The sequence below is a fragment of the Eptesicus fuscus genome, chromosome 11, assembly GCF_027574615.1.
Source record: "Eptesicus fuscus isolate TK198812 chromosome 11, DD_ASM_mEF_20220401, whole genome shotgun sequence".
Classification (NCBI taxonomy): domain Eukaryota; kingdom Metazoa; phylum Chordata; class Mammalia; order Chiroptera; family Vespertilionidae; genus Eptesicus; species Eptesicus fuscus.
Window position 1 is genome coordinate 46,811,454 of NC_072483.1, and position 27,264 is coordinate 46,838,717.

General features: G+C 37.6%; 1 protein-coding gene and 1 non-coding gene across 2 annotated transcripts in view; both read right to left on the bottom strand.

Moving 5' to 3' along the window:
• Window positions 1-25,255, bottom strand: part of FASTKD1 (FAST kinase domains 1) — a 31,826-nt gene extending 6,571 nt beyond the window's left edge. The window contains exons 1-10 of the mRNA XM_028141052.2: window positions 25,192-25,255; window positions 21,953-22,470; window positions 17,557-17,625; window positions 14,566-14,691; window positions 11,592-11,990; window positions 10,089-10,199; window positions 8,575-8,706; window positions 6,406-6,892; window positions 4,328-4,442; window positions 410-538 (exon numbers count right to left, since the gene is read on the bottom strand). Coding sequence (XP_027996853.2) covers window positions 410-538; window positions 4,328-4,442; window positions 6,406-6,892; window positions 8,575-8,706; window positions 10,089-10,199; window positions 11,592-11,990; window positions 14,566-14,691; window positions 17,557-17,625; window positions 21,953-22,287 — 1,903 coding nt within the window. The 5' untranslated portion in view covers window positions 22,288-22,470; window positions 25,192-25,255. The remainder of the gene's footprint in view (window positions 1-409; window positions 539-4,327; window positions 4,443-6,405; window positions 6,893-8,574; window positions 8,707-10,088; window positions 10,200-11,591; window positions 11,991-14,565; window positions 14,692-17,556; window positions 17,626-21,952; window positions 22,471-25,191) is intronic.
• LOC129150824 (U1 spliceosomal RNA) lies at window positions 17,238-17,401 on the bottom strand. Its single transcript, XR_008557569.1, has one exon. It is a non-coding gene; the product is annotated as a U1 spliceosomal RNA (small nuclear RNA).
• Window positions 25,256-27,264: the final 2,009 nt, after the last annotated feature.

Here is a 27,264-nt window from a genome sequence, read left to right on the forward strand (position 1 = left end):
GCTGGCTAACCTCCCGTGGTCCCTCCTCCCTGCAGTCCCTCCCTCCAGCTGACCAGCCCCATCAGCCAGATCGGGTGGCCCTTTCACCAGTCAGGCCCAGGGACCCCACCTGTGCACAAATTCATGCACTGAGCCTCTAGTAGATACATAAACATATACAAAAGAGCAGGCAAGAGATAGAAAAGAAAGAAACCCTCCAAATCATTAAAAGTAGTAGTTTCACTTGATGATAAGATTGAGTAATCTTTTACTTTCTGTCTTATATTTTTTGTGTTTTCCAAATTTTCTACAATAAGCAGGAAATACTTCTATAAGCAAACAAAAAATTAACATTTAAGTGCTTTGGTATAGGTAGAGCTGAAACTTAGATATAATATACAAATGATAACAATAAAATATAGATACATACTTTCAAGTTGAGAATCCAATCTGCTTAAAAATTTGATGTTAAAAATTGTCTTTAGCAGATCTTCTGGAAAATATTCAAGTGTGGCCAAAAAGAAACCAAGAAACACTAACCTGAGAGGATCCAATAGACCTAAAACAAAATTAAGATTTTTTAAAAATTATTACAGCCACCTCACATATACGTAAGCACACACTTTATTCAGATAAAACCAGGTTTTTAAGAAATGATACAAACACATTCTTGCCCAAAATAATATATATTGCCAGTAGTTAAGTAGTTGCCTTTGGGTGGGGGTAGAATAGAAAAGGGGAAAAGAAAGGAGGGTACTATAGTAATTTTGTTTCTTGATCTGCATACTGATTCCATGGGTGAATTTATGAATTTGTATAAATTCATACTATATGCTTCTTTATTATTATTATCCTTTCATTAAAAGTTTTTAATTGCCTTGAAAATAAAAAGAATTCAAAACTAAAGGTCAATAGTATACAGAAAACTAAGTGATCCCAGTCTCTGTATACTGATGATCTAATCTAATAATAGACAAATATGCAAATTGACCGCACCTTCGCTACACCTAAGCCACGCCCACCAGCCAATCAGGACAAGTATGCAAATTACCCCAACAAAGATGGTGGGGTAATTTGCATATCAAGACAGTGTCGAAAGAAGCCAAGAGCTGCAGAAGGGAGTAAAGCTTCGAAGAAGCAAGCAAGCTGGCGGGGGAGGGGGGGGTGGGGGGGAGAAGGGAGGAGCGAAGTCAGGGCCGGGGGTGAACGGAAAAGCAGGCGGGCTGGCAGAGAAGGCGGGGCGGGCGACAAGGGAGGAGCGGAGGCGGGGCCAGGGGTGAAGGGAAAAGCAGGCGGGCTGGCGGAGAAGGTGGGGCGGGCGACAAGGGAGGAACGGAAGCGGGGTAGAGTGCAGCAGGAAATCCTATTGCAGGATTTTTCCTGCAACGGGAACGCTAGTTTATAATAATAAAAGCATAATATGCTAATTAGACCGGATGTCCTTCTAGGCGTCCTTCCGGACAACCTTCCGGATGAAGCCAGGGCTGTGAGGGAACCCAGGTCCCAGGTGCCTGCCGGCGGCTGGAGGAATGCCCAGGTCCCAGGTGCCAGAGGGAAGCTGGTGCCAGCAGCTGGAGGAAGGAAGGCCTACTCTTGCAGGAATTTCATGCATCGGGCCTCTAATAATAATATAATAGTACTCAGAATTGTTAGGTATCACTGTAAGCACTTTGCAAATATTAACTCATTTAAATCTCACTTCAGTATGCAGCAGAAATGGTTACTATTTCCACTTTACAAATGAACGTACAAAGATACAGAGAAGTCAAATGACTTGCTCAAAGTCACACAGTTAGCAGGTGGAAGGTGAGATTTAACCTGGAGAGTCCAGCCTGTAGCCTGGACTGCTGCACTGTGCTACTCAGTAGGGATCTCAGATTTCCAGGCTGAGTGCAGACATGCAAAAAGCTCAGATCTCACCTAGCACCTCCTCCCTTACCTGTCACCCAGCAGCATGGTACATATCCCAGAGTATAAGGCTTGAGATAATTTAGCTGATTTGCCTCATCCAAGAGACATTTCTGATGAGAGGCAAGGAGTCATCCAAAATGCCCTACTGCAACTGTCTTTTTACAAAAAGAATGAAATATTTTCTTTTGGAATTTTTGCTGAGTTTATTTTAATAAAGCAAGATCAAGATAAATGAGGTATTTACTGATCTGTCAAAACTAACATTTATTCAAAATAAAGAGAATTATTACTCCATTAGTTATTTTTAATTATCTTATAAAGGTCTCTAAAAATTTTCATTCTCAGAAAGTCTTTTTAAAAAATCAAAGCTGTATTTCTCAACCTTTCTTCTCTTATACCCTAAATTTAAAAAGAAATTCTAATAGCTAAGCCTCTATTTAGAGAATATGAGAAGAGATGTATTTTCATTTCCTTCTGAACAACCGGGAGAGCATATTCTAAGTCTCAGTTTCAAGTCTCATCTTTCTACATACACTTGTGCTACTAAAAATGTTGTATATACTCATTCATATACAAACATACACATATCACAGTCCCATTTTACTTGTCTATTAGCAGACACAATAATGGCAGACATGGTTAGACACTATATGACCTATAAATCCCACAAAAATGTAGTAAAGTCTCTGAGCATGATACTGATAAATTAATGTATACTGGTCTCACACCAGCTTAACTATTAAAATTGATACAAAGAATCAGATATTGTGTGTCTCCAGATGTGATACAAACGTCAGGTACACAGCAACGCATACAAGGCATGTTTGCTAAAAATATTTAATCTGAATCTAATCAAGCATCTATTCCTAATTTCTAGATTACTAGAAATACTGCAGATGAAGGAGCACAGTTTTAACAAAAAACAATCAGACAAATCAATAATCTGAACATTCAACAATAAATGGCCAATCTCTTAAAAAATAATAATACCAATGGGAAAAAAAGATAGGGAGAAAGTGACATAATAACTCAATATTGGTTGCTTTAAAAAAAGTCATAAAAGACAATTTGGTGAGATTTGGGAAAATTTGATTATGGTATAGATGGTACTTGTTAACTTTTTTTTTAATGTGATATTGAATGTCCTTATAACCTCAAGTATTTAGGGCTGATATTTCAAATCATTCATCAGCCCAGCAAGTGTGACTCAGTGGTTGAGCATCAACCCATGAATCAAAAGGCAAAAGGTCGCTGGTTCAATTCCTGGTCAGGGCACATGCCCAGGTTTCTAACTTGATCCTCAGTAGGGGAAATGCAGGAGGCAGCAGATCCATGATGTTTCTCTCTCATCAATGTTTCTATCTCTCTATCCCTCTCCCTTCCTCTCTATCTAAAAAAAAAAATCAAAAACATTAAACAATCCACAAATAGGCCCTAGCCAGTTTGACTCAGTGGATAAAGTGTTGGCCTGCAGACTGAGGGGTCCCGGGTTCGGTTCTGGTCAAGGGCATATGCCCGGGTTATGGGTTCAATCCCCAGTGGGGGGCATGCGGGAGGCAGCCAATCAATGATTCCCTCTCATCATTGATGTTTCTCTCTCTCTCCCGCTCCCTTCCTCTCTGAAATCAATATATATATATATATATATATATATATAAAAACAATAACAAAAAATAGTTCATCAGACATGCATGAGTATATACACATAACAAATATGGCAATAAATCAATCATTATTCAAAAGCTAGATTGTGGGTACAGTATAGAGATGTTTGTTATATTGTTCTTTCAATTTTTCTGTATATTTGAAAGCTATGATAAGAGAATACTAGAAAAAAAAAAACAACCTTTCTCCAAATCCATCTCAAGCAAAAAATAAAACCAAAGCAAAACCAAAAACCCAGAGAATATTCTAGACTCTAAGAGATCAGCCACACAATGAGTGAACCTTGAATAGATCCTGGGTAAACAACCACAGTATTTTGTATTTTGGGAATAATGAAGGTCATTTACACATAAACTGCGTATTATATATTAGGAGACTATTAATTTTCTTAGTTGTGATAGCAGAATTGTGGTGATATAGAAGACATTCATTATTTTTAGGAAGGCGTATGCCTGAGTAATTAGAGGTGAAGGGTCACAATGTCTACAAATTACTTTCAAATGGCTCAGAAAAAAATAAGAGCAAGGAAGACAAACAGTAAAGCAAATATAAAATGTTAATGATAACTGAATCTACCCCATGAGTATGTAGTTGTTCCTTGTTCATTCTTTCAATTTTATCCATACATTTGACATTTCATAATAATAAAGTTTCAAAACTGGATATAAACTTTTTTATAGAACTCACAGCTATTATGGTTATCCTTTAAATGAGAAATATCAGCAATAGTATTCTCCCACCTATTCATTCAATTTAGTACCAAGTTACCTACTTAAGTAAGAATTAAGGTGTTGAATACAAGTTCCAAAAAATTCATCCCTTTGAGGTGGATCATAGTTCAAGGTGCTGAATGGAAGAATAATAGCAAAGATTGCAAAAGGATGGATCTGTATAAACAGAACAAAAACGTTTACTTTAACTTCAGTAAAACAAAATTTTAACCTAATTATTTTGGATAGAAGTTATTTTCTAACATGCCTATAGTTAAATGACACATGCATTACTCTATTTAATTTTTCTACCCCACTATAATCTATTTAACGCCACTAATTTCTAGTAACTCTAAAGAAAAAGTAAATCAGATAATGTACAAATTAATCTTGTTAGATGTAAAATCCTACTCTAGAAATTCACTAGTCATTAAAATGCATAGGAAGCCCAGCCACTATAGCTCAGCAGTTGAGCGTCAAACCAGAAACCAAGAGATCACCGGTTTGATTCCTAGTCAGGGACAAGCCCCCTTGCTGGCTCAGTCCCCAGAAGGGGAGCACGCAGGAGGCAGCCAATCGGTGTTGTTCCTCTCCCATTGATGTTTCTATCTCTTTACCCATCTCCCTTCCTCTCTCTCTATAAAAATCAATGAAAAAATATTTTTTAAAAATGAAAGGAAGTGTCACTAATTTATATAATTTATATGATATCAGTGCATTTTGTACTCATAATGTAATTAAAGAGGTTTCTTATTTTATAATAATCATAATTTATTTTTCTCTCATTTACTATTTTTCACTATTCACTCACTCATCCAATACAACCAAAAAATATGCTAAACAGATAAGACAGACTTTTATTTTCACTTGAGAGAATACTAAGTAAAAATCTTATAAAAACAATAACCCAAAAAGCAGCATTTTACAAGTAAGTTCCAGAAATGAATTTGTAAGAAAACACACTGGTAATTTAAGAATACAGCAGACCTGCCCTGGCCAGGTAGCTCAGTTGGTTAAAGCATTGTCACGATACACCAAGGTTGTAGGCTAGGGCAAATACAAGAAGCAAGCATTGAATGCATAAATAAGTGGAACAATAAATCAATGTTTCTGTTTCTCTCTCTTCCTCTCTCTAAATATCAATAAATTTTTTTAAAATACAGTAGACCTTAAACAATATGGGTTTGAACTACATGGATCCACTTATATGCAATTTTTTTCAATAAATATTATAAATGTATTTTCTCTTCCTTATCTTCTTTCTTACAATTTTTTTTTATTGATTTCAGAGAGGAAGGGTGAGGGAGAGAGAGAGAGAAATATCAATGATGAGAGAGAATCATTGGTCAGCTGCCTCCTGCAAACCCCCTACTGGGGATGGAACCTGCAACCCAGGCATGTGCTCTGACCAGGAATTGAACTGGTGACCTCTTGGTTCATGGGTCAATGTTCAACCACTGAACCACACTGGATGGGCTATCTTAAAAACATCATCTTTTCTCTAGCTTACTTTATTATAAGAATATAATATATAATACATTTAAGATACAAAATATGTTATTCAACTGCATAAAAAATGGGACAACAAATCAATGTTTCTCTCTCCCTCTCTCTAAAACCAATAAAATGAAATTTAAAAAAAAACACAGTAAACTATTAGTAGTTAAGTTTTGGAAGAGTCAAAAGTTATATAAGGATTTAATGATAACCCCCACATTGTTCAAGGGTAAACTGTACTGAAGTCAGTGGATACCTTATAATTTTCTGTTTTCACACTTTTCTTACACTTTTAAATGTAGTTTTTTTTAAAATAGGAAAAGTAGTATCACAGGATTACAGAAAATAAGAAAAAGGGAAAACAAAAATTATTCATACTCTAATATCCTTCTTAATAATAACCAGTATTGCTTTTAGTACTTCCTTCTAGTCAATTAATTTTGACTACTGATTTTAACAATCTGTCCATATCTGTAATGCTGGAGAAAAAGGCTTTAAGAGGAGGAACAACAAATTGCTGAACCAAAAATTAAAGTTTAATTTTTAAACTTCAAATTCCAATCAAGGTCTCAAAGTACTTACGATACACATTTGTTTTTTTAAGTTGACAACTATATAAAATGGTGTGACATTTCAATTTCACCTTTTCAATCTGCTGAAGGACCACTGAGGCTATCTTGTCAAGCAGCAAAGTATTGAGGTAGTTAGTTCTAGAAATAAAATATGCAATTCCCGCAACATTTGTGTAATTAATTTCATCCACCAAGCGCTGTAAAGTAGCAACTGTTTCTTCAAGAAGACACTCAGAAAACCAGTCTCCTTTTAAAGATTTAAGTTCTTCCCTTAACGAATTCAAATTGTTGTATTTTTGTAGTCTCTGATGACCATAGTGATCTAATTTTTGAAGTAGTTTCAGCTGTTTTCCAGTAGTGTTATCCAGATACACATGACCATATTGAATCCATCTTAAAACAGATGTGGCAAAGCTATTCAGGTCACTTAGGTCACACTGTGGTAAAATTGCTTCAATTCGAGATATCCCCACTTCATCTAAGTGAGGAGATGGAAGTTTAGAAATGGCACAGACCAGGATGGAAATCTCACTAGTTTTGACACTGATTTTCAAATAACTATAAAGAAAGGGAGGGAAAGTAAAAAGAACAAAATTAACACATCAGCAAGAAAAACAAAATATACGTAAGTATTAAAATACAAATATGTAATTATTATTCTAACTAATGGATGGGGGAGGCTTAAAATACAAGTTAATTAAAGAAGGGTTAACTAAATCAAAGACAGGTCCATAGAGTTACTAAGGGAAGCCTTAAGATAACATAAAGCACATCCCAATTTTTGTTTATATATTCTATTGATTTTTTACAGAGAGGAAGGGAGAGGGATAGAGTTAGAAACATCGATGAGAGAGAAACATCGATCAGCTGCCTCCTGCACACCTCCTACTGGGGATGTGCCCGCAACCAAGGTACATGCCCTTGACCGGAATCGAACCTGGGACCCTTCAGTCCGCAGGCTGACGCTCTATCCACTGAGCCAAACTGGTTAGGGCCCCAATTTTTTTAATGCAAAAATAAAACCATGGTCCCTGAAAACAAAAAGGTCAGTATCAGAACAATGTTTCTTCCAGTGCTATTGCTAGAGACAGACTTTGGACTGAATTTCTGCTATGACCTGTAAGGAGTTGGTACTTAGTACAGGCATCAGCATACAGCAATCACTGAATTATACTGGTTCCCATTTTACTTCTATCTAGGAAGTCCAGCCTTAAAAAAAACAAACAGAATTGACTCCATTCTTTATGTCTCCTTTCCCAAACATCCAGGGTAAGATTCTTACCATGAGGACAGCAGTTGTTAAAATAAAATTAAAAAATGAGAGCTTTTAAAAATCTTTAGGGCCTTGGCCGGTGTGGATCAGTTGGTTGAGCATCATGCTGTACATTGAAAGGTCGTCAGTTTGATTCCCAGTCAGGGCACATGCCCAAGTTGTGGGTTCAATCCCTGGTTGGGTGCATATGGGAGGCAAATAATCAATGTTTCTCTCTCTTTACCTCTCCCTTCTTTTCTCTCCAAAATCAATTAAAACATATTTTAAAAGAAGAGTTTTAAAAAATAAATACATAAATAAAAATCTTTAGGCCCTGGCCAGGTAGCTCAGTTGGTTAGAGCATATGCCAAGGTTGTTGATTTGATCCCTGGTCAGCACATACAAGAATCAACCAATGGCCCAGCCAATGTGGCTCAGTGGTTGAGCATAGACCTATAAACCAGGAGATAACAGTTTGATTCCCAATCAGAGCATATGCCTGGGTTTCGGGCTTGATCCCCAATGGCGGTCATGCAGAAGGCAGCCAATCAATGTTTCTCTCTCATCAATGTTTCTCTCTCTCTATTCCTCTCCCTTCCTCTCTCTTAAATCAATAAAACATCTTAAAAAATAAAGATAAGAAATCAAATTGAAGGCCCCTAAATATGAATTTTGCCTTCTTCAGCAGCTCCAATATTTTCATGTTATGCTATTCCTGCCAAAAAGAAGAATGGCTTGGCTTTTTATGCATGCCCTACAGAACTCATCACCCCACTGGCCTCATTTCCATTTCAAAATATACCAAGTATAAGCATTGGCAGAATGGGCATGGGAAGAGATAAGTGTCTTAGCATTTTTAATAATAAGCTATCCAATTCTACCTCCTAAAGTTCCAAATTCTTTACATAATTAAACCAAACTAGATTATAAATTGAAAGATTAGATTACAAAATGAAAGACTCAACAAATATTTCTGCTTTGATCTTACCTAAGCAATAATTCTCTGAGTTTCACAAAAAACTCTTTACTTTGGAAATGTAAAACAATCAATGCTTGAGTTATCTTCAATAACTCTATTGGTTTATAGTTCTCCAAATTCTTATGCAGAATTGAAGCAATTCTAAAAAGAATGATAAAACATCTATTATAACCAGTTCACTCATTTATTTATTAAACACTTACCGAGGAGCTCCTTCATGCCAGACACACTCTGTGCTGGAGAGACAGCAATGAATGAGACAAGGTTTTCTGTTCTTGAAGAACCGTCTCAAGATGGCGATAGAAATGTTGTCAGGTGAGTACTAGACTTATGGGGAGGGGGGATCACTTTGTAAGTTATAAGTTATAAGTTATAACTTATAACTAGACTTATGGGAGGGGGGATCACTTTGTAAGTTATAAGTTATAAGTGTCTAACCAGTATGCTGTACACCTGAAACTAATATAATATTGAATATCAAGTGTCATTGAAAAATAAAAATAAATTTTTAAAGATGGTGATAGAAATATAACAAAATAGAATGAGCTATCAATGAAGTATAAATGAAATATTTAATTATCAATAGTAAGAAGAAAAGCATAGTTTTACTTCCTAAATAAATAAATCTCTCAGAAGAGCCACCAAATTCCACATCCTCCCTCCAAAAATAATATTTACCAAGAGTTACTAACAATTATCAAAACTGATTTTTCTTCCTTAAATCCACTGGCCTTATAACAGAAATGCTTCAAAGCAATCGGAAATGCTGAGACAGTAAGTTGGAGGGATAAGGCAGAAGGAATATTTTCAAAATGGAACATGATAGATAATAAAAAAAATAACATAAGCCCTAGCTGGTTTGGTTCAGTGGATAGAGCTTTGGATTGTAGACTGAAGGTCCCTGGTTCGATTCCAGTCAAGGGCACATGCCCAGGTTGTGGGCTCGATCCCCAGTAGAGGGCATGCAGGAGGCAGCCGATCAATGATTCTCTCATCATTGATATTTCTCTCTCTCTCCCTCTCCCTTCCTCTCTGAAATGAATAAAAATATATTTTTAAAATAATAATAATAATAACATATATACATATACATGTATATATATGTTGAACCATGAATTTATTTCCTTCTTAATCTCAAGTTAACAAAAAAGTTAATATGTGGTAGTATGATTTCAAGGTAACAACTGTGGTGTGAAACCAAGCTTACAAAGATGTCAACTATTTTCCAGAAACTGTCCTTTTGAAAAGTAGGATCCTGCTCTATGCTCTCAACTTTCCTAGATTATGATACTCTGCTTGAGAATAACAACAGTAGCAAATGAAATGAAAAATACTATAAACAATTTCAGAATTTCTATTTTGAAAAACAAACTAGGAAATAAATAATACCGTAAGTGTTAACTCCTTATTTCTTCAAAACCAACAGCTAGATTATAGGGGAAAAAAACATAATTTTTCCTCAAAAACATAGCTACTTATGAATGACAACTAAACTTAACACCATGAATTTCAGGAAGGACTACTTTTTAATCAGACGTAAATTTCTGCTTTCCATCTCTTCCATTGCTCCAATAACTGCCAGGGCTTGCTGGCTGGTCAGCTCCTCTGACATCAATAATATAGTTGATTCAAGTCTAGAAGCAAAGAAAAATATTTTAGGTTGAAAAATGGATAGTTTATTAAAAAAATTTTAAATAACAGTTCTTAAGTAACAAATAGAAAATAATATGAAGAAAAACTTAATTCAAATATGCTCTTCCTAGCTTTTCCCAGACACTTTAGTTCATTTTTCTCACTTTTCTGTCTGCCCATAGCACTTACTAACTGTATCACTAATTTGAGTACTTATTCATAAACTATTTTGCAGTGTCATAGTATTTACATATTTCAATTATATATTTCTACCCTCCCAATTAGAATATAAAATCTTTGAAGGCAGGAACCCAGTTAAATTCAACATTTGTACTGCGTTAGCATATGAGATTTTAATAATAGTGACAAAAAAAAAAAAGAGATTCCAATACAGGTTTCTTAAATAATCATCTTGTTCTCATCATGACTGTCTCTTAAAATGTATCTTTAAATTTCTTCATATATATTTCAAAGGATTCTTAAAAATAAAACTCTCCATGAAGTTTTGGCTAACAGAGTAATGATGTAGATACCTCTATTATGCAACTCTCTGGAACCCCTGCTTAACTAATCCACTAATAGTACTTACCCATTTGCTTTTTTTTTTTTTAAATCTTTTTTTAAAAAATATATTTTATTGATTTTTTACAGAGAGGAAGGGAGAGGGATAGAGAGCTAGAAACATCGATGAGAGAGAATCATCGACCAGCTGCCTCCCGCACACCCCCTACTGGGGATGTGCACGCAACCAAGGTACATGCCCTTGACCGGAATCGAACCTGGGACCTTTCAGTCTGCAGACCGACGCTCTATCCATTGAGCCAAACCAGTTTCGGCTACCCATTTGCTCTTATCAGTAATCATTTATACAGTATTTGCTCATTTTTATATCCCTAAAATTTCTATCTACATTAATATCTAGCAATACTGGAAATTCTTCTAAGATGGGAGGTAGATCAAATTCACTCAAACCTGGCATGGGAATATATGCCAATGTGCAGAATATAAATGTTTTTGATAATGAATGGGAAGACAAAGCAAAAATTGGTCTTGTTAACTACTATAATTTTGAATAGTCCATGGCCTACACTGGGCAGGGCAGTCTTATACCTATTTTAAAGCCAGTAACATGACCTAGGAAGGGAGAATAAAGATCTTTAAATAGTGTTCTCCTTCATCCATTGTCACAAGGGGGTACTGGCTCCCTTTCAGAACACAATAGCAGAATAAGAGTTTGAGATGTAAATTAGAATAAACAGAGAATCAAGGAGCAGAGCACATGAGATTATTTTCCATTCCACAGTTGATTTTTGTGCCTTCCAGAATGCAAGATCTAAGCTTGAAGGCTCCATATAGTCTCCACAGAAAAGTAAAGCATTTTTAGCAGAACTTACTGTTTCTTTTCTTCAGGTCCTGCCACGGGTCCCAATACTACAAACAATTTTACAAAGGTAGCCGGCTGATCAAACAGAGGAATCATTTCAGTTAGCCTCTTTTTAGTTGTTAAAATAAATTCAAAATTATGAAATTGTAGAGAGTGGTACAGACTAAATACTTTACTGATGACGTCCAAGTCAAGGTCATTCATATTGCTTAAGAACACTTTATTACACCTTTCTAATAGTGGGTAATAACTATATTTAATATTTCTAAGGAATTGTACTATTCTTCTTGCAGTGTTGACCTGGGAAGAATCTATGGTACCAAAAAGAAGTTCTGTTTTCTTCACTAATTGTTCTTGAAAACGTCGTGATGTTAAAGAAGATATGCTGACCATCAAAACAGACAAAGACCTGAAAAAGGAAAAAGATGCAAAAATTTTTACATTACTTAAGAATAATGAACAAATCTAAGATTAAAAAAATAGATATAGAAAGGAACTGGTAAAAATATTATCGGTTTTATAACAATTTTTTTAAATACTAGTAGAACTTGACTCAGATCTCTGAGTAATTGAACCTCTTTGAACAAAAAAAAGCACTGAAATAATATTTTTATTGAGTATATATAATATCTTGTTCTATAGACATCTTCTTTGAAGAAAAATTTTTTTTAATTTTTTTCTTTATTGATTTTTTTTTTTTTTTTTTTTAGAGCAAGAGAGAGATCAATTTGTTGTTTCACTTATTTATGCATTCATTGGTTGCTTTTTGTATGTGCCCTGACTGGGAATCAAACCTTGGTGTATCAAGATGATGCTAACCAACTGAGCTACCAGGCCAGGACTAAAGGAAAATATTTTAATGAAGTTTACTCAGAAATCACTGGACCAACAGCCCATGAATGCAACATTAAAAGTCTCATTTTGTATTTTTGGTAATAGAACTTTGCTTTATTACTCTTGTCTCTGTATATCTGTAATCCTATACAATAACAGCCTAATACAGTAAGTGTCCAACCGTTCATTCGACCATTTGACCAGTCGCTATAACGCGCACTGACCACCAAGGGGCAGACACTCCAACCAGTAGGTTAACTTGCTGCTGGGGTACGGCTGATTGGGACTGGGCCAGATGGGCTGGACATGCCCTGGAGTCCTCCCATGTTCCCTCCCCGGCCCCAATTGTGAACTGGTGGGGTCCCTTGGCCTGGCCTGTGGGAATCAGGCTGAAATCCGCTCTCTGACATCCCCGAGGGGTCCTGGATTGCGAGAGGGTGCAGGCCAGGCCAAGGGACCCCACCTGTGCACAAATCCGTGCACTGCGCCTCTAGTTTACTAATAAAAATCTTGGTTAAATATTTCTAATGATTTTATATATTTTAATGTTTCATGCTAGATTGATATTAAATATGACAGAAAATACCAAACATGAAGTAGCATTTAATATTTCTTCAATCAATAAACACTTTTAAAAAACATATATCAAAAAAATAATAATAATAAAAAAACATAAATCGCTCTTCTGGGCACTTGGAAGACAACAAAATTATAAAAGTGAGGTCCCTGCTTTCAAATGACAGCTCTTACATAATGAAAATCACAACTACAAGAATGCATCCATAATGATGAATAAATGCAGAATGGAAAAGACATATAACAAGGACTCTGGTTGGGTAGCTCAGTTGGAGCATCGTCTCAATGTGCCAAGGTTATGGATTGGATCCCCAATTGGGACACACACAAAAATCCCTTCCTCTCTCTCTAAAAATCAATAAGTGAATTTTTTTTTAAAAAAGACATATAACAAATACCTGGTGATGATAATAGAAAACCACCTACAGAAAAGATATAAAAATATAAATCGGAAACTATCTCAACCATTAGGATAGCGGAACTATTTACATATTTTTGTTTCCAAATTTCTTTTAATCTTTTCAAGAAAATAAATCTATTTTTAAAGACCCAGTTGTTCAATACTTTGGCTTCTCCATTCAAATGTTTAAAGTTAAAAAAAAAAAACAAAAAAAAAAACAAATGTTTAAAGTTAATATTAGCATTAACTAGTAACCTAACATTGCTATTTAGTTTAACCATAAAGACTCCTGAAATTATCTTTCAAAATTATATATATATATATTTGTAACTGCAGTTTGGAGTGAGGAAATGTCCAAATATTTCATTAGATTTTCTAAAGGGGTCTATAATAATTTTTAAAGTTAAACAAAATTTACTTTACAATTTTTATTGTCTGCTTTTATAAGCTACTTTTATGTGTGTAGAAAAATGACATAATGTAAAATTTACCATTTTAAACATTATTAAGTGTACAATTAAGTGGTATTAAGTACATTCACATTGTTGTACAATCATTACCACCATCCACCTGGAGAACATTTTCATCTTCTCAAACTAAAACTCCTTACTTATTAAATAATAAATCTCCATTTCCTCTCCACCCAACCCCTGGCAACAGACATTCTACTTCGTTTTGCTGACTTTGACTACTCTAGGTAGTTCGTCTGAAGCAGAATCATGCAGAATTTGTCCTTTTGCGTCTGGCTTATTTCACTTAGCACAATGTCTTTAGGGTTCATTTATGTTGTAGCATGTGTCAGAATTACCTTCCTTTTTAAAGCTGAATAATATTCTATTGTAGATACATACCATATTTTGATTGTCCATTCTTCTATTGAAAGACATTTGGGTTGTTTCCAAATCTTTTGGCAATTGTAACTAATACTGCCATAAACATTGGTATATATAACGGACTAAACTGTTACAATATTGTGTTATACTTTAAATACTTTATCTCTAATTCCCACAACATTGCAAAGTAATTACACTACTAGCCCTGTTTTATAAATGCGGACAGTGAACTTCTCAAGAAGTTAAAGTCACATAATTAGAAATTGGCCAATCTAAGTGTGTATGCGTACACAGCCCAGAACCTTTCCACCACAACACAAGGGCTTTCTGAATAAATTTACCTTAAGTCCTGTATGGTTTCCAAGTTCCTACTTACAATATCAGCTATTTTTCCCATTAATGGACTAAAATATAAGTGTTGATCTGCTAGGCAAGTGGCAAATTTTGCCAGCACATTTATATCAAACCTATTGAAGAAATATACAGAGATCATTAGTATTTACTTCCTCTTAAAACACATAAAAAACAGTTGTAAAATAAAAAATTATAAAAATATTATTATATTACTAATACATTACTACTTTAAAATGAATTTTTCTAAAATGTTATTTGTTATTTTTAAAGTAACCCATGCTGCCCGGTTGGTGTGGCTCAACCATAGGTGTTGAGCTTCGACCTATGAACCAGGAGGTCACCGTTCAATTCCTGGTCAGGACACATGTCCAGGTTGCCAGCTTGATCCTCAGTGAAGATTTGCCAAAATGAGCTTTGTTATTCTCTCAGCTCTCTTATAAATGGAGAATTCTCATATACTCTTGTATAATATAAATTGTATAAACTCCTCAATATTCAAGAATACCCTGAATAAATTTCACATTTTTTAGATGATTATTGATTATAACAACATGATGAAAATAACAGAGTTTGGCCCTAGCCAGTTTTGCTCAGTGAATAGAGCGTCGGCCTGTGGACCAAAGGGTCCCGGGTTTGATTCTGGTCAAGGACACGTACCTTGATTGCAGGCTCCTCCCCGACCCGGGCCCTGGTGGAAATACATGCAGGAGGCAACCAATTGATGTGTTCCTCTCCCATCAATGTTTCTCTCTGTCTTTCCCTCTCTCTTCTATGCTCTCTAAAAAAATCAAAGGAAAAATATCCTCAGGTGAGGATTAACAAAAAAAAAAAAAAAAGAAAGAAAGAAAATAGATGAGTTTGTAGTTTAGGAAATAAATCTGAATTGATAATATTTGCAGCAATGGACCTGAAAGCTTCTAAGTCACTGATGAACTCTGCTCATTGCCTCTCCATAAAAAAAGAGAGATAGGCAAGTTCCTACAGATGCTGTTAAAGTGTTTTCCTTTCTAGTAAACTGGTATCTTCTTATTTCTCTTTTTATGGCTCCTGAACATCTAGGGTTTTTTTTTGTTTTTGTTTGTGTTTTTTTTTTTAATTTCTTTATTGATTAAGGTATCACATATTTGTCCCCATTCCCCCATTCCCATCCCACACCCCTCCCCACGCATGCCCCCACCCCCCTGTTGTCCTTTGAACATCTAGGTTTTAATTAACTGCCTATCACTCAGAAAATATTCTTTCTGAAGTAGAACTCTTCCAGAAAAGAAAATTCAAAAACGCCAGTCCATGATCTAATGAACAAAATAAACAGATAAAATAGAAACAGAAGCATGGATACATAGAACAGACTGACAGCTGTCAGGGGAGAGGGGGGAAAGAGGGACTGGATGAAAGAAGGTGAAGGGATTAGCCAAAGAACATATATGCATAACCCATAGACAGGCAACAGTGTAGTGCTGGCCAGAGGGAAGGGGGGTTGAGGGGGACCTGGGTGTAGGTTGGCAAAGGGGAAAGGAGAGGAAGGGGAAATAGGGACACCTGTAATAATGTCAACAATAAAAATAAAGTTAAAAAAAATGCCAGTCCATGAATAGCTGACTCTACCTTATTTATAGTTTGACTAGAAGCCCGGTGCACGAAATTCGTGCATGGGGGCGGGGGGCAGGGGTGTCCCTCAGCCCAGCCTGCACCCTCTCCAATCTGGGACCCCTCGAGGGATGTTCAACTGCCCGTTTAACAGGCAGTCGGACATCCCCCTCACAATCCAGGACTGCTGGCTCTCAATTGCTCACCTGCCTGCCTGGTTGCCCCTAACTCAGTGATGGCGAACCTATGACACGCGTGTCAGCACTGACACACGTAGCCATTTCTGATGACACGCGGCTGCTGAGGCGGCCGCATGCCGAGGATGAAACATTTGCTGCTCCTGAGGATGAAACATTTGCGAAATAATGTTTTTTCCTCAAAGTGACACACTACCCGAGTTATGCTCAGTTTTTTGGCGAAGTTTGACACACCAAGCTCAAAAGGTTGCCCATCACTGCCCTAACCGCTTCTGCCTGCCAGCCTGATCACCCCCTAACCACTCCCCTGCCAGCCTGATTGATGCCTAACTGCTCCCCTGCTGTCCAGATTGCCCCTAACTGCCCTCCCCTGCTGGCCTGGTCCCCCCCCAACTAACCTCCCCTGCAGGCCTGGTCCCCCCCAAATGCCCTCCCCTGCCGGCCTGGTCCCCCTCAACTGCCCTTCCCTGCAGGCCCAGTCCCCCTCAACTGCCCTCTCCTGCAGCCCTGGTCGCCCCCAACTGCCCTCCCCTGCAGGCCTGGTCCCCCCCAACTGCCCTCCCGTGCAGGCATCTTGTAGTGGTCATCTTGTGTCCACATGGGGGCAGCCATCTTTGACCATAGGGGGGCAGCTATCTTGTGTGGTGGAGTGACAGTCAGTTTGCATATTACTCTTTTATTAGATAGGATTAAGTGTAAATGTGGAAAAGCACATTATGTTCCCTACTCTTTTTGTTTTATTGTTGACAGAAACAAATTACAGATGTCTCCCATTTTATCCCTTTTGCCTCCCTCCACCCAACCCTGCCCCACCCCAGGCATTCCCCATACTATTGTTTGTGTATGTTCCTGACTCTTTTTTTTTTTTTTTTTCCCAGGGGAGAGCGCGAACGCAGTCCCCCACTACCACAAATTATGCAGTCGAGTTTCCCACATTTGGGGAAATCGCAGGGGTCAGCACATCCAGAGTGCAATGGATAAGCCTTGCCCTGGGAAAACCACCTTCGTGATCATGGTATCTCCCCTGCCAGGTAAGTATTGTTCCTGACTCTTAATTTAAAGAGGAAACATTTGAAATACTGTTCTTTCTCCCTCAAGGAAAAACACACTCCCCATTTTTTTCCTACAAGATTTCACTGTGCTAACCCTGAAAAAGATAACCCTGACCGTAGGGGAAGAACTCAGAGTACTTGCCTTTCCAGTCTTCTCCATGCTTCTGTCACTAGTGCTTCAACTAGTGGGTCATGGGACTCAACAGCAAACCTCAATAAAAACAAGAGAAAATAATTTTCTATATCTATGCATTTTTAAATTATTAAAAACACATGTAGTATGAATTATAATGCAAAAGTGAACTGCAGGTTATTATACTCTTAAATAGTCCTTATTTCTGGTCCGCTTTCATTTCAGTATTCTGATTTCTTAGTACAATCTAATATATATCTATACTTTATCTCATATCCCGTTAACGTTTTATCTGCTTGTTTCAATGCCCTCCACTGAACAATAAAAATGCTCAAAGATGCATTTCATGTTAAAAGTGCACATAGCCCTAGCCGGTTTGGCTCACTGGATAGAGCGTCGACCTGCAAACTGAAAGGTCCCAGGTTTGATTCCAGTCAAGGGCACATGCCCGGGTTGTGGGCTTGATACCTAGTGGGGGACTTGCAGGAGGCAGCCGATCCATGATTCTCTCTCATCATGGATGTTTCTATCTCTCTCTCACTCTTCCTTCCTCTCTGAAATCAATAAAAATATATTTTAAAAAAACAACACAAATGTATTATTAAATAAATAAATAAATGTGCACATAACCTGTATTACTTTGCTCTGATTATAAAAATATTTCTATAGGATAAAGTTTGTAAAATAAAGAAAAATTGTAATGGGGTAATAAAAATCAATTATAACTCTGCTACTCATAAATAGCCACCATCATTTATTTGGAATATTTCTCTTCAGTTATTTTTTCTACACACATGAAATATACATACTTCTTTAACATTTCTATATCCTGCTTTTTTAAATTAGTTAATTTATATTGTACACATTTGTGTAAGTTATTACATAGTACTCAAAACATAATTTTTTAAATATGTTTTTATTGATTTTAGAGAGGAAGGAAGAGGGAGAGAGAGAGAGAAGCATCAATGATGAAAGAGAATATTGACCCACTGCCTCTGGCACACCCCTACTGGGGATCAAGTCCACAACCAGGCATGTGTCCTTGACCGGAATTGAACCTGGGACCCTGCAGTCCACAGGCCAAAGCTCTATCCACGAAGCCAAACCAACTAGGGCAACATAATTTTTAATGATTGTATATTATTCCATTAAGTAAATATAATATCGTTTGGTTAAACAGTCACCTATTTGAATTTTAGTTTTTCAATATTATAAACAACTAGTGGCCAGGTGCACAAATTCGTGCACATTGAAAGGAAATTAATTAGAAGAAAGATTTGTGTGGTAATTACATTACTGCAGAAAATTACATGTCAAAATAGTATATATAATATAGTATAAAATTAAAATACAAAATATTTTAATATTGCTATTCGCCCTTTCTCTATAAAGAAGTGCATGAGTCAACATTTATTTTTAAATTGCCAGTGTGTATCATATGTACCAGCCAGTCAGTCAGTCAGATGAATGGACGATCGGTCACTTAGCCTTTTATATATATATATAGATAGATGCTGAGATGAATTTCCATGTAGAAGAATCTTTATATGTATCTCATATCACTCTTTTAGGATAAATTACAGAAGCAAAATTATTGGATCCAAGGGTAGTTTTTTTTCCACCCCAAGGGTAGTTTTAAAGTTCATGATATATACCATGGATGGACCTAGAGAGTATTATACTAAGTGAAATAAGTCAGTCAGAGAAAGACAAATATCATATGTGGAATCTAAAGAACAGAAACAAACAACATAGAAACAGACTCATACATACAGAGAACAGAGTGGTGGTTGCCAGAGAGGAGGGGAGCTGGGGGACTGGATGAAAAGGTGAGGGGATTAAGAAGTACAAATTGGTAGTTACAAAATAGTCACGGGCTCCACCGGTGTGGCTCAGTGGTTGAGCATTGACCTATGAACCAGGAGGTCACAGTTCAATTCTGGTCAGGGTACATGCCCAGGTTTCAAGCTCTATCCCCAGTAGGGGGCGTGCAGGAGGCAGCTGATCAATGATTCTCTCTCATCATTGATGTTTCTGTCTCTCTTTCCCTCTCCCTTCCTCTCTGAAATCAATAAAAATATTTTTTTAATTGTCACAGGAATGTAGAGTACACATAAGGAATGTAGTTAATAATATTGTAATGACTATGTATGATGCCAGGTGGGCACTTGAAATATCGGGGGAATCACTTTGTAAAGTATACCACTGTCTAACCATTATCTTATACACCTGAAACTAACACAAAACAATACAGAATATAAACTGTAATTGAAAAATAAAATTTAAATAAAAATGTAATAAAGTTCATAACACATATTACACTACCAGCAACATATAAGAGTTCCTGTTCCAGTAAAGCTTTTTTTAAATAAAAATATATTTTTTAGAAAAGAATTCCTATTCCAGTATATCTTTACTAACAATGGACATTTTACACATGTAATTAAGCGACATATACCATATATTGTATGTATAAAAGTTTTTCTTTTTAACCAATTTCAGCTTCTTTATAATGTTAATAAGCCTATATTATTTTATCTCCTAAAAATCAAAGAATTTCAGGTTGAGTCATGAAGCAAAATCAAACTACATCCCTGTTTAAAAATCTTGAAAACACAATTACATTACTCTTGAAATCCTTTCCTTATTAAAATACTAGAGGCCCGTTGCACGAAATTCATGCCCGGGTGGGGTTCCTAGGCCTGGCCATAGTGACCAGGGCCTATTGGGGCCATCTCGCCCAGTACCAATTGGGGCTGAGCCAGTTGGTTGCCAGACAGGGCCTGCCAGCAGGGGGAGGGACTGGGGAAGGTTGGCTGGCCATGGGAGGTTGGCTGTGGGAGCACACTGACCACCAGGGGGCAGCCCCTGCATTGAGCGTCTGTCCCTTGGTGGTCAGTGCACATCATAGTGACTGGTCAACCGGTCGTTCGGGCTGTTCAGTTGTAACAGTCACTTAGGCTTTTATATATATAGATGACTTGAGGGAAACATAGAAATGCAGTTTTTAGGCAAATTACCAAGCAGCATTTCTCCTTCTGTGCCTGATACACACATCAGTTCAACACAATGTTTTGTGGTTAAATAAGTTTGGAAAATGCCCACTCAGAATTCAAATATACACTGGCATATTAATGGCTCTGAAGAGTCCTGCAATAAAGATCTGTTTAATTTTGTCTGGTTCGGCATTTTCTAAACTAACATGACCACTGAGAAAGCAAAACTGGTATTTTGCCCAGTTCATCATTACATATTCTCTTCATGTACCTCGGAGAAAAAACTTTGCAATCTGAGAAAGACCACCAAAAACAAGGGAGAGCCACTCTTTTTTATTCTTACACATATCCCCAATATAAGTAAAGTTTTAGACCCCTTTGCTGTATGTTGACTCCCTAATAAAAACTATCTATGCTTTGTGCAATGTCAACATCTGTAGCTACTTAAATAGCCCTTGCAAGTTGGATAATCCTGTGAGAAAACTATTTTTCCACCAGAGACTAACAAACAGACTAATTATAACTTCTGTGTGCTTTCTTACCCTTTATATAACTGCTGAATCCTTTATTTAGGGAGTTCAGTTCTTCTGAAGGCTTGATTCCCTTGCAAACAATGTAGTTTCTTTCCTTTTTAAATTTTCCCCCAGCTTTAGTGAAGTATTAGAGGCCCGGTGCACAAAATTCATGCACAGGGGAGGGCGTGTTACTAAGCCCAGCCTGCACCCTCTCCAATCCGGGAGCCCTCGGGGGATGTCCGACTGCTGGTGTAGGCCCAATCCTGCTGGCAGTCGGACATCCCTCTCGCAATCTGGGACTACTGGCTCCTAACTGCTCCCCTGCCAGCCTGATCACCCCTAACTGCCTCTGCCTGCCTGCCTGATTGCCCCTAACCACCTCTGCCTGCCTGCCTGCCTGATCACCCCTAACTGCCCTCCTCTGTGGACCTAGTTGCCCCTAACTGTCCTCTCCTGCTGGCCTGGTTGCCCCTAACTGCCCTCCCCTACTGACCTGGTTGCCCCTAACAGCCCTTCCCTGCTGGCCTAGTCGTCCCTAACTGCCTTCCCCTGCCAACCTGGTTGCCCCTAACCACCTCTGCCTCGGCCCCCTCCACTGTGGCTTTGTCTGGAAGGACTTCGGAAGGATGCCCGGAAGATGTCTGGTCTAATTAGCATATTACCCTTTTATTAGTATAGATGATTAACAAATATTGTATATATTGAGGTTGCACATGATGCTTTGAGATAAAAATATTGTGAAATGATTACCACAATCAAAGAATATTCTCTAAACATCTTTAAAATATTAGGTGATCAGAAAAACTATAAGAAAAATATAGTTTTCCATTTTAAAGAGATATTTAGAAAATTAAATATAATCATTTCTATAAAATCTAAAAATACATTACTTACTGTTGTATGCAGTACAACACATTCACCAGGTTATCATCATTCATAAATTCCATTTTGTTTGTAGTTAAATTATAAAGAGTAAGAAATTGGGGATGGTTTCTGATACATTCAACACTTTTCAACAAGCCGGTCTTCTGGCTCTGAAACTGCCAAAGTATATTAAATGCACATCCCACTTCCTCTTCTGAAATTATGGCTTTGTTTTCTTCAATAAGATCAAATACTTGCTCTTCATTTGTACACTTATCCATCTGGCTAATTAATGGTTCACAACCGAAGGGTCGAAAACGAAACACTCTCCAGGAGAATGAACAAATAGCTCTTAGGGCAAGCATATTTGTAAACAATGAGTCTAGAAAAAAGGTGCTTTTTCATTCACATCACAAATTTTCGTGGGTAAAGAAAACCATTTACAACTAGTAGCCAGGTACAACATGCTGGCATAAAAATAACTGTTTTTCCTTCATATTTTTTGCTTCCATTATGATGACTCCAAGTCCCACTCCAACAGACAGCCTCTGTAAAATAATTGGTTTAAGATGGCTATACTTATATGATTAATATCAAACTAATTCCAACATTCAAATTAAAGTAACAAGTTTTTTTGCACTAACTAGAGATGTTATTCTTAGTCTAAACTAGATAGTAGGGTTTGATCCAAAACTGAATGTCCAGAAAACAAGGCTTCTTTCTGCATCCCACTTAAAAAATGTTTGTTAGGAAATATAGTCAATAATATGGTGGCAGACGGGTACTAAAGTTATTGTGGTGATCACTTCATAAGGTACATAAATGTCAAAACACTACATTGTACACCTGAAAATAAAATAATATTGCATGTCAACTATAACTTAAAATTATTTTTTAAATGTTGTTACATCTAACATTTAGATAAAGTTTTCAAATTTAACCATAACAGCAACAGGGGAAAGTCTCAAATTCAGAACTTTTTTTTTTTTTTAAATAAAAGAGTAAAATTGGAACTGGTGGACATTGAAATTGGGTCTCAAAAGAACTGTTGGTCCAGAAAGAAACTCACTACAGACTGATTCATTTGTCTATCAGCATAACTATTATTGCTCGTCTCACATTCAGTTCTTATAAGTATATCTCTAGTGACATATGATCTCGCTCATCTAGGGGAAATGATGAACAACATAGACTGAGGAACAAGAACAGGACCAGAAACAAGGAGGCATCGATCGGACTATCGGGCCTCAGAGGGAGGATAGGGGAGGTTGGGAGGAGGGGGGAGAGATCAACCAAAGGACTTGTGTGCATGCATATGAGCCTATCCAACGGTTAAGGACAACAGGGGGGGGGGGGCATCCGTGGGGAGGGGTGTGGGATGGGAATGGGGGGATGAGGACAAATATGTGACACCTTAATCAATAAAGAAATTTAAAAAAAAAAAAAAAGAGTAAAATTGTTGTCCAGACTTAGTGGCTCAGGTGGTTGAGGACTGTCCTGTGCACAAAAGGGTTGCTGGATTGATTCCCAGTCAGGGCACATACCTGAATGTACGATTTGATCCCCATCCAGGGAGCATACAGAAGGCAACCAATAGATGTTTCTTTCTTACACTGATGTTTCTCTCTCTCCCTTCCTAAACATTGTCCTCGGGTGAAGATTAAAAAAAAAAAGAGAGAGAGTAAAACTGCAATAAATAAATATATCACCTTTACAGTTTCTACAAAGAGTAACCACTAATTCAGAGCCATAATTAAAAAAAAAAAATTCAGAAGGATAAGTCTCTGGTATACTTGCTTTCAGGATAATTTCTTGCTTCTTTCTCCTGGTGCCCCAAAGTAACTCAAACAATTTAGTCATTTTTGACCTTAGATATAGGTTTTAACCAATAAGCAAGATGATTAAAGGTCCAATCAGAAAATATGAAAAAAAAAAAACAAGTGATGTAACAAGATATGGTGAAGCAATAAATGAACTAAAGATAATTATGAAAAATAATTTGTTTTAAAAATATATTATAGGCCTTGCCGGGTAGCTCAGTTAGTTAGAGTGTTGTCCGGATACGCCAAGGTTGAGGGCTCATATAAGAGATATATGTAATACTTTCAACAAGAAAGAATTTTTTTAAAAAAGAACTAACCCAATGAGTGCATAAATAAGTGGAATAACAAATCAATGTTTCTCTTCTTTCCTTCCCTCCTTCTCTCTGTAGAATCAATTTTAAAAAATAATTAAAACATAACTGTTTATATTTCTAGTTAAGAAACAATGGTTTTAAAGCTAGGGCTAAAATCACATCATCTAATACTTCTGCAACATCCTAAAAGGGACTTTTAAAATATATTATGCCATTAAATTTTCTGGACCTGCCAGGTAGATATTGTCGTTTGCATTTTACAGATAAGAAAAGCTAGGTTGAAAAGGATTTAAAAACTACTCTAGTACTAGTGAAGCTGGGACAATCATACCCATTATTCCGACTCTTTCAACTTGAACTCCTCATTACACTAACAACCCAACACTAAACGTGTACTCAGACTCCTCTCTGGGACTATGCCAAGCTCACAAAAAAAAAAAACGGTAAGAAAAAGTATTGGCTACTTGTGTGGCCATCAGTACAGCAACCGGACCCCAGGGCCACCTGGGCCAAACACAACTCGGAAAACTCTGCACAAAAAGCCAAGTTATCTTCAAGATTCCCCCATCTCTCCACAATTGAAAGTGGAAGCAACTCCATGGTTACAATACCAGGGACAAGTCTCCAGCTCTTCCCCAACAAGTAACCTTGGGGAAGACATCTAACCAAAGGAGGGCCTTGGGGCTATAAGTGAGAGATAGGTACCATCTGCGAACTGGTTTAGTTTGTTCCCAGTTTGGTACAGATGGTTCCGTGCAGGATAAATAGCGATACCCTTCGCAAATGACAGCACGCTCCGCGCCCCGCACACAGCAGCGCTGAACGAATAAACGTGGTCTCTCGGGTCGGCCGGCGTGGGCTCAGCCCCGGCCCGGGATCTTCGCGCTCTAAAAATATCCAACCACCTAGAAGGCCTCGGTTTCTCCGTGGAACCCTGTGCCCCGGGCCTGAAAACATGCTGGGTGGAAAAAGAAAATCCACCGCAGCTACCTGACCCCGACTTGCCCGCAAACACTTCCTCCAACGCCCTGCAACTTTGTAGAAGGATCCACGCGAAAGCTGGTAACGGTAGGTCAGAAGGCTACTCCTGATCCCCAACGACAGACACAATGGGCTCAGTTGCGTTGCTCACCCTTCCCTCATAGCACAGTTTTTAGTCTTGACTCAAGAGACATCACCTTTCCTCTGGTGCTGTGCGTCCCCAAACCGGAAAAAATGCCGGTGAGCGCAGAGTGCGAGGCGGAATGCAAGCACTACATGCCCCAGAGGACGTCGCGGCAAAGTCGGGCGAATAGACGTCGCTTACGCGTTTGGAGGAATTATGGGCATTGTAGTTCCTCTTTGAAAGAGACGCTGGGGCAGCACATCCTAAAATTGTTGAAGTGTTGCAGGCCGTTTAGGTCAGTGTTTCTCAGCTATCTGAGGTTTGGTCTCGGTCATGGAAGGCTGACATTTTTATATATACAATAAAAATTAATATTTAGAAAAATAAAATTTGAAAACGTAAACATGGAAAAGACACGTGTGGAATTTTGTTTCCTACTACTGTATAGGGATGAAACTGAGATTGACCTGTGACAATGCCTTTCAATCAAAGACCACCAGGAATACACCTACAGTTAAATAAATTTGACTGGTTGCAATGAAGCAGAACATACCCCAGGGGATGTTAAATTAAGGTGTTAAGAGGAACTTATTATAGTTTTTAGTCTTGTGCTAAGTGATTTGGGAAAGATTTAAGAGGGGCTTTTCTCTACATTGGATGCTGTGAGGAAGCAAGGGTAAATGTATTACTAGGTTTTTTTATTGTGTTTTTTATTTTTATAATCCTCACCCAAAGACATTTTTCCCATTGATTTTTAGAAAGAGAGTGTGTGGTGGCGAGAGAGGAGAGAGAGAGAGAGAGAGAGAGAGAGAGAGAGAGAGAGAGAGAGAGAGAGAGAGAGAGAGAGAGAGAGAGAGAGAGAGAGAGAGAGAGAGAGAGAGAGAGAGAGAGAGAGAGAAGAGAGAAGAGAGAGAGAGAGAGAAGAGAGAGAACATGGGCCAGGGCAATTATTATTAGGTATTTTAGTAAACTTGATCTAGAAGGCAGAAGGAGAAAATATTTGCAAATGTTGTATCTGATTAAGGGATTAATAGACAGAATATATAAAGAACTCCTATAGCTCAATGATGAAAATATTTTGTAATGTGCAAGGAACTTGAGTAGACATTTCTCCATGGCCATAAGGACATGAAAAAATGCTCAAAATCAATAATCATTAGGGAAATTCAAATCAAAATTAAAATGAGATATTGTGGCAGGATGTAAGAAGCTTGGAAAATTCTTTGACAAGTGGAATAAAGAAAACTGAAACAAAATAATTAAACAATGCTAAACAATTTACAGCCAGTTAATGAATCACAAGGTTTTATCTTCCCAACCAAGGACACTTAGGAGCAAATGGTTTACATGGTCCAGACCCTCCCTGGGCAGACCTGTCTCATTCCTAGTTCTTCTTCAATAACATTCTTTAAAAATAAAATTACCCAGCCCTGGCCAGGTGGCTCAGTTGGTTGGAGTGTATACCAAAAAGTTTTTGGATTTGATTCCCAGACAGGGCACATACCTAGGTTTCGGGTTTGATCCCCAATCGGGGCACCAGCTTGAAGACAAAGGACCTAGGATGAAAGTGCTCTCTGCTCTTTGGATTGGTGGACTTAGTAAAGTAGATTGCCCTCCCAAAGTGGGTGGATATTATCCAATCCATGGAGCACCTGAATAAAACAAAAAGGCACGTAAAGGAGGAATTCTCCCATTTTGCTTTCTACCTTCCTGTTTGAGCTGGGACATTGGTTTTCTCCCGCTTTTGGACTGGGGTTTTCACCATCAGCTCCCCTGGTAGTGAACTAGAATTACACCACCAGCTTTCCAGGGACCCTCTCCAGAATGCAGAAAGCAGATTGTGAGTGTTCTCACATGAGCCAATTCCTCATAATAAATATCTTCCTATATATAGCCTGTTGATTCTGTTTCTCGGAGAACCCTGACTAATACACCCAAATAATGGAGCACTACACAGAAATTAGAACAAACTATTGTTGCATACAGCAATGTTGATAACCTCACAAACATTGAGCAAAAAGCCAGCCAGAAATAAATACATATTCATAATTTCATTTAGATAATGTTCAGAAATAGACAAAAGTAATATATGCTGATGGA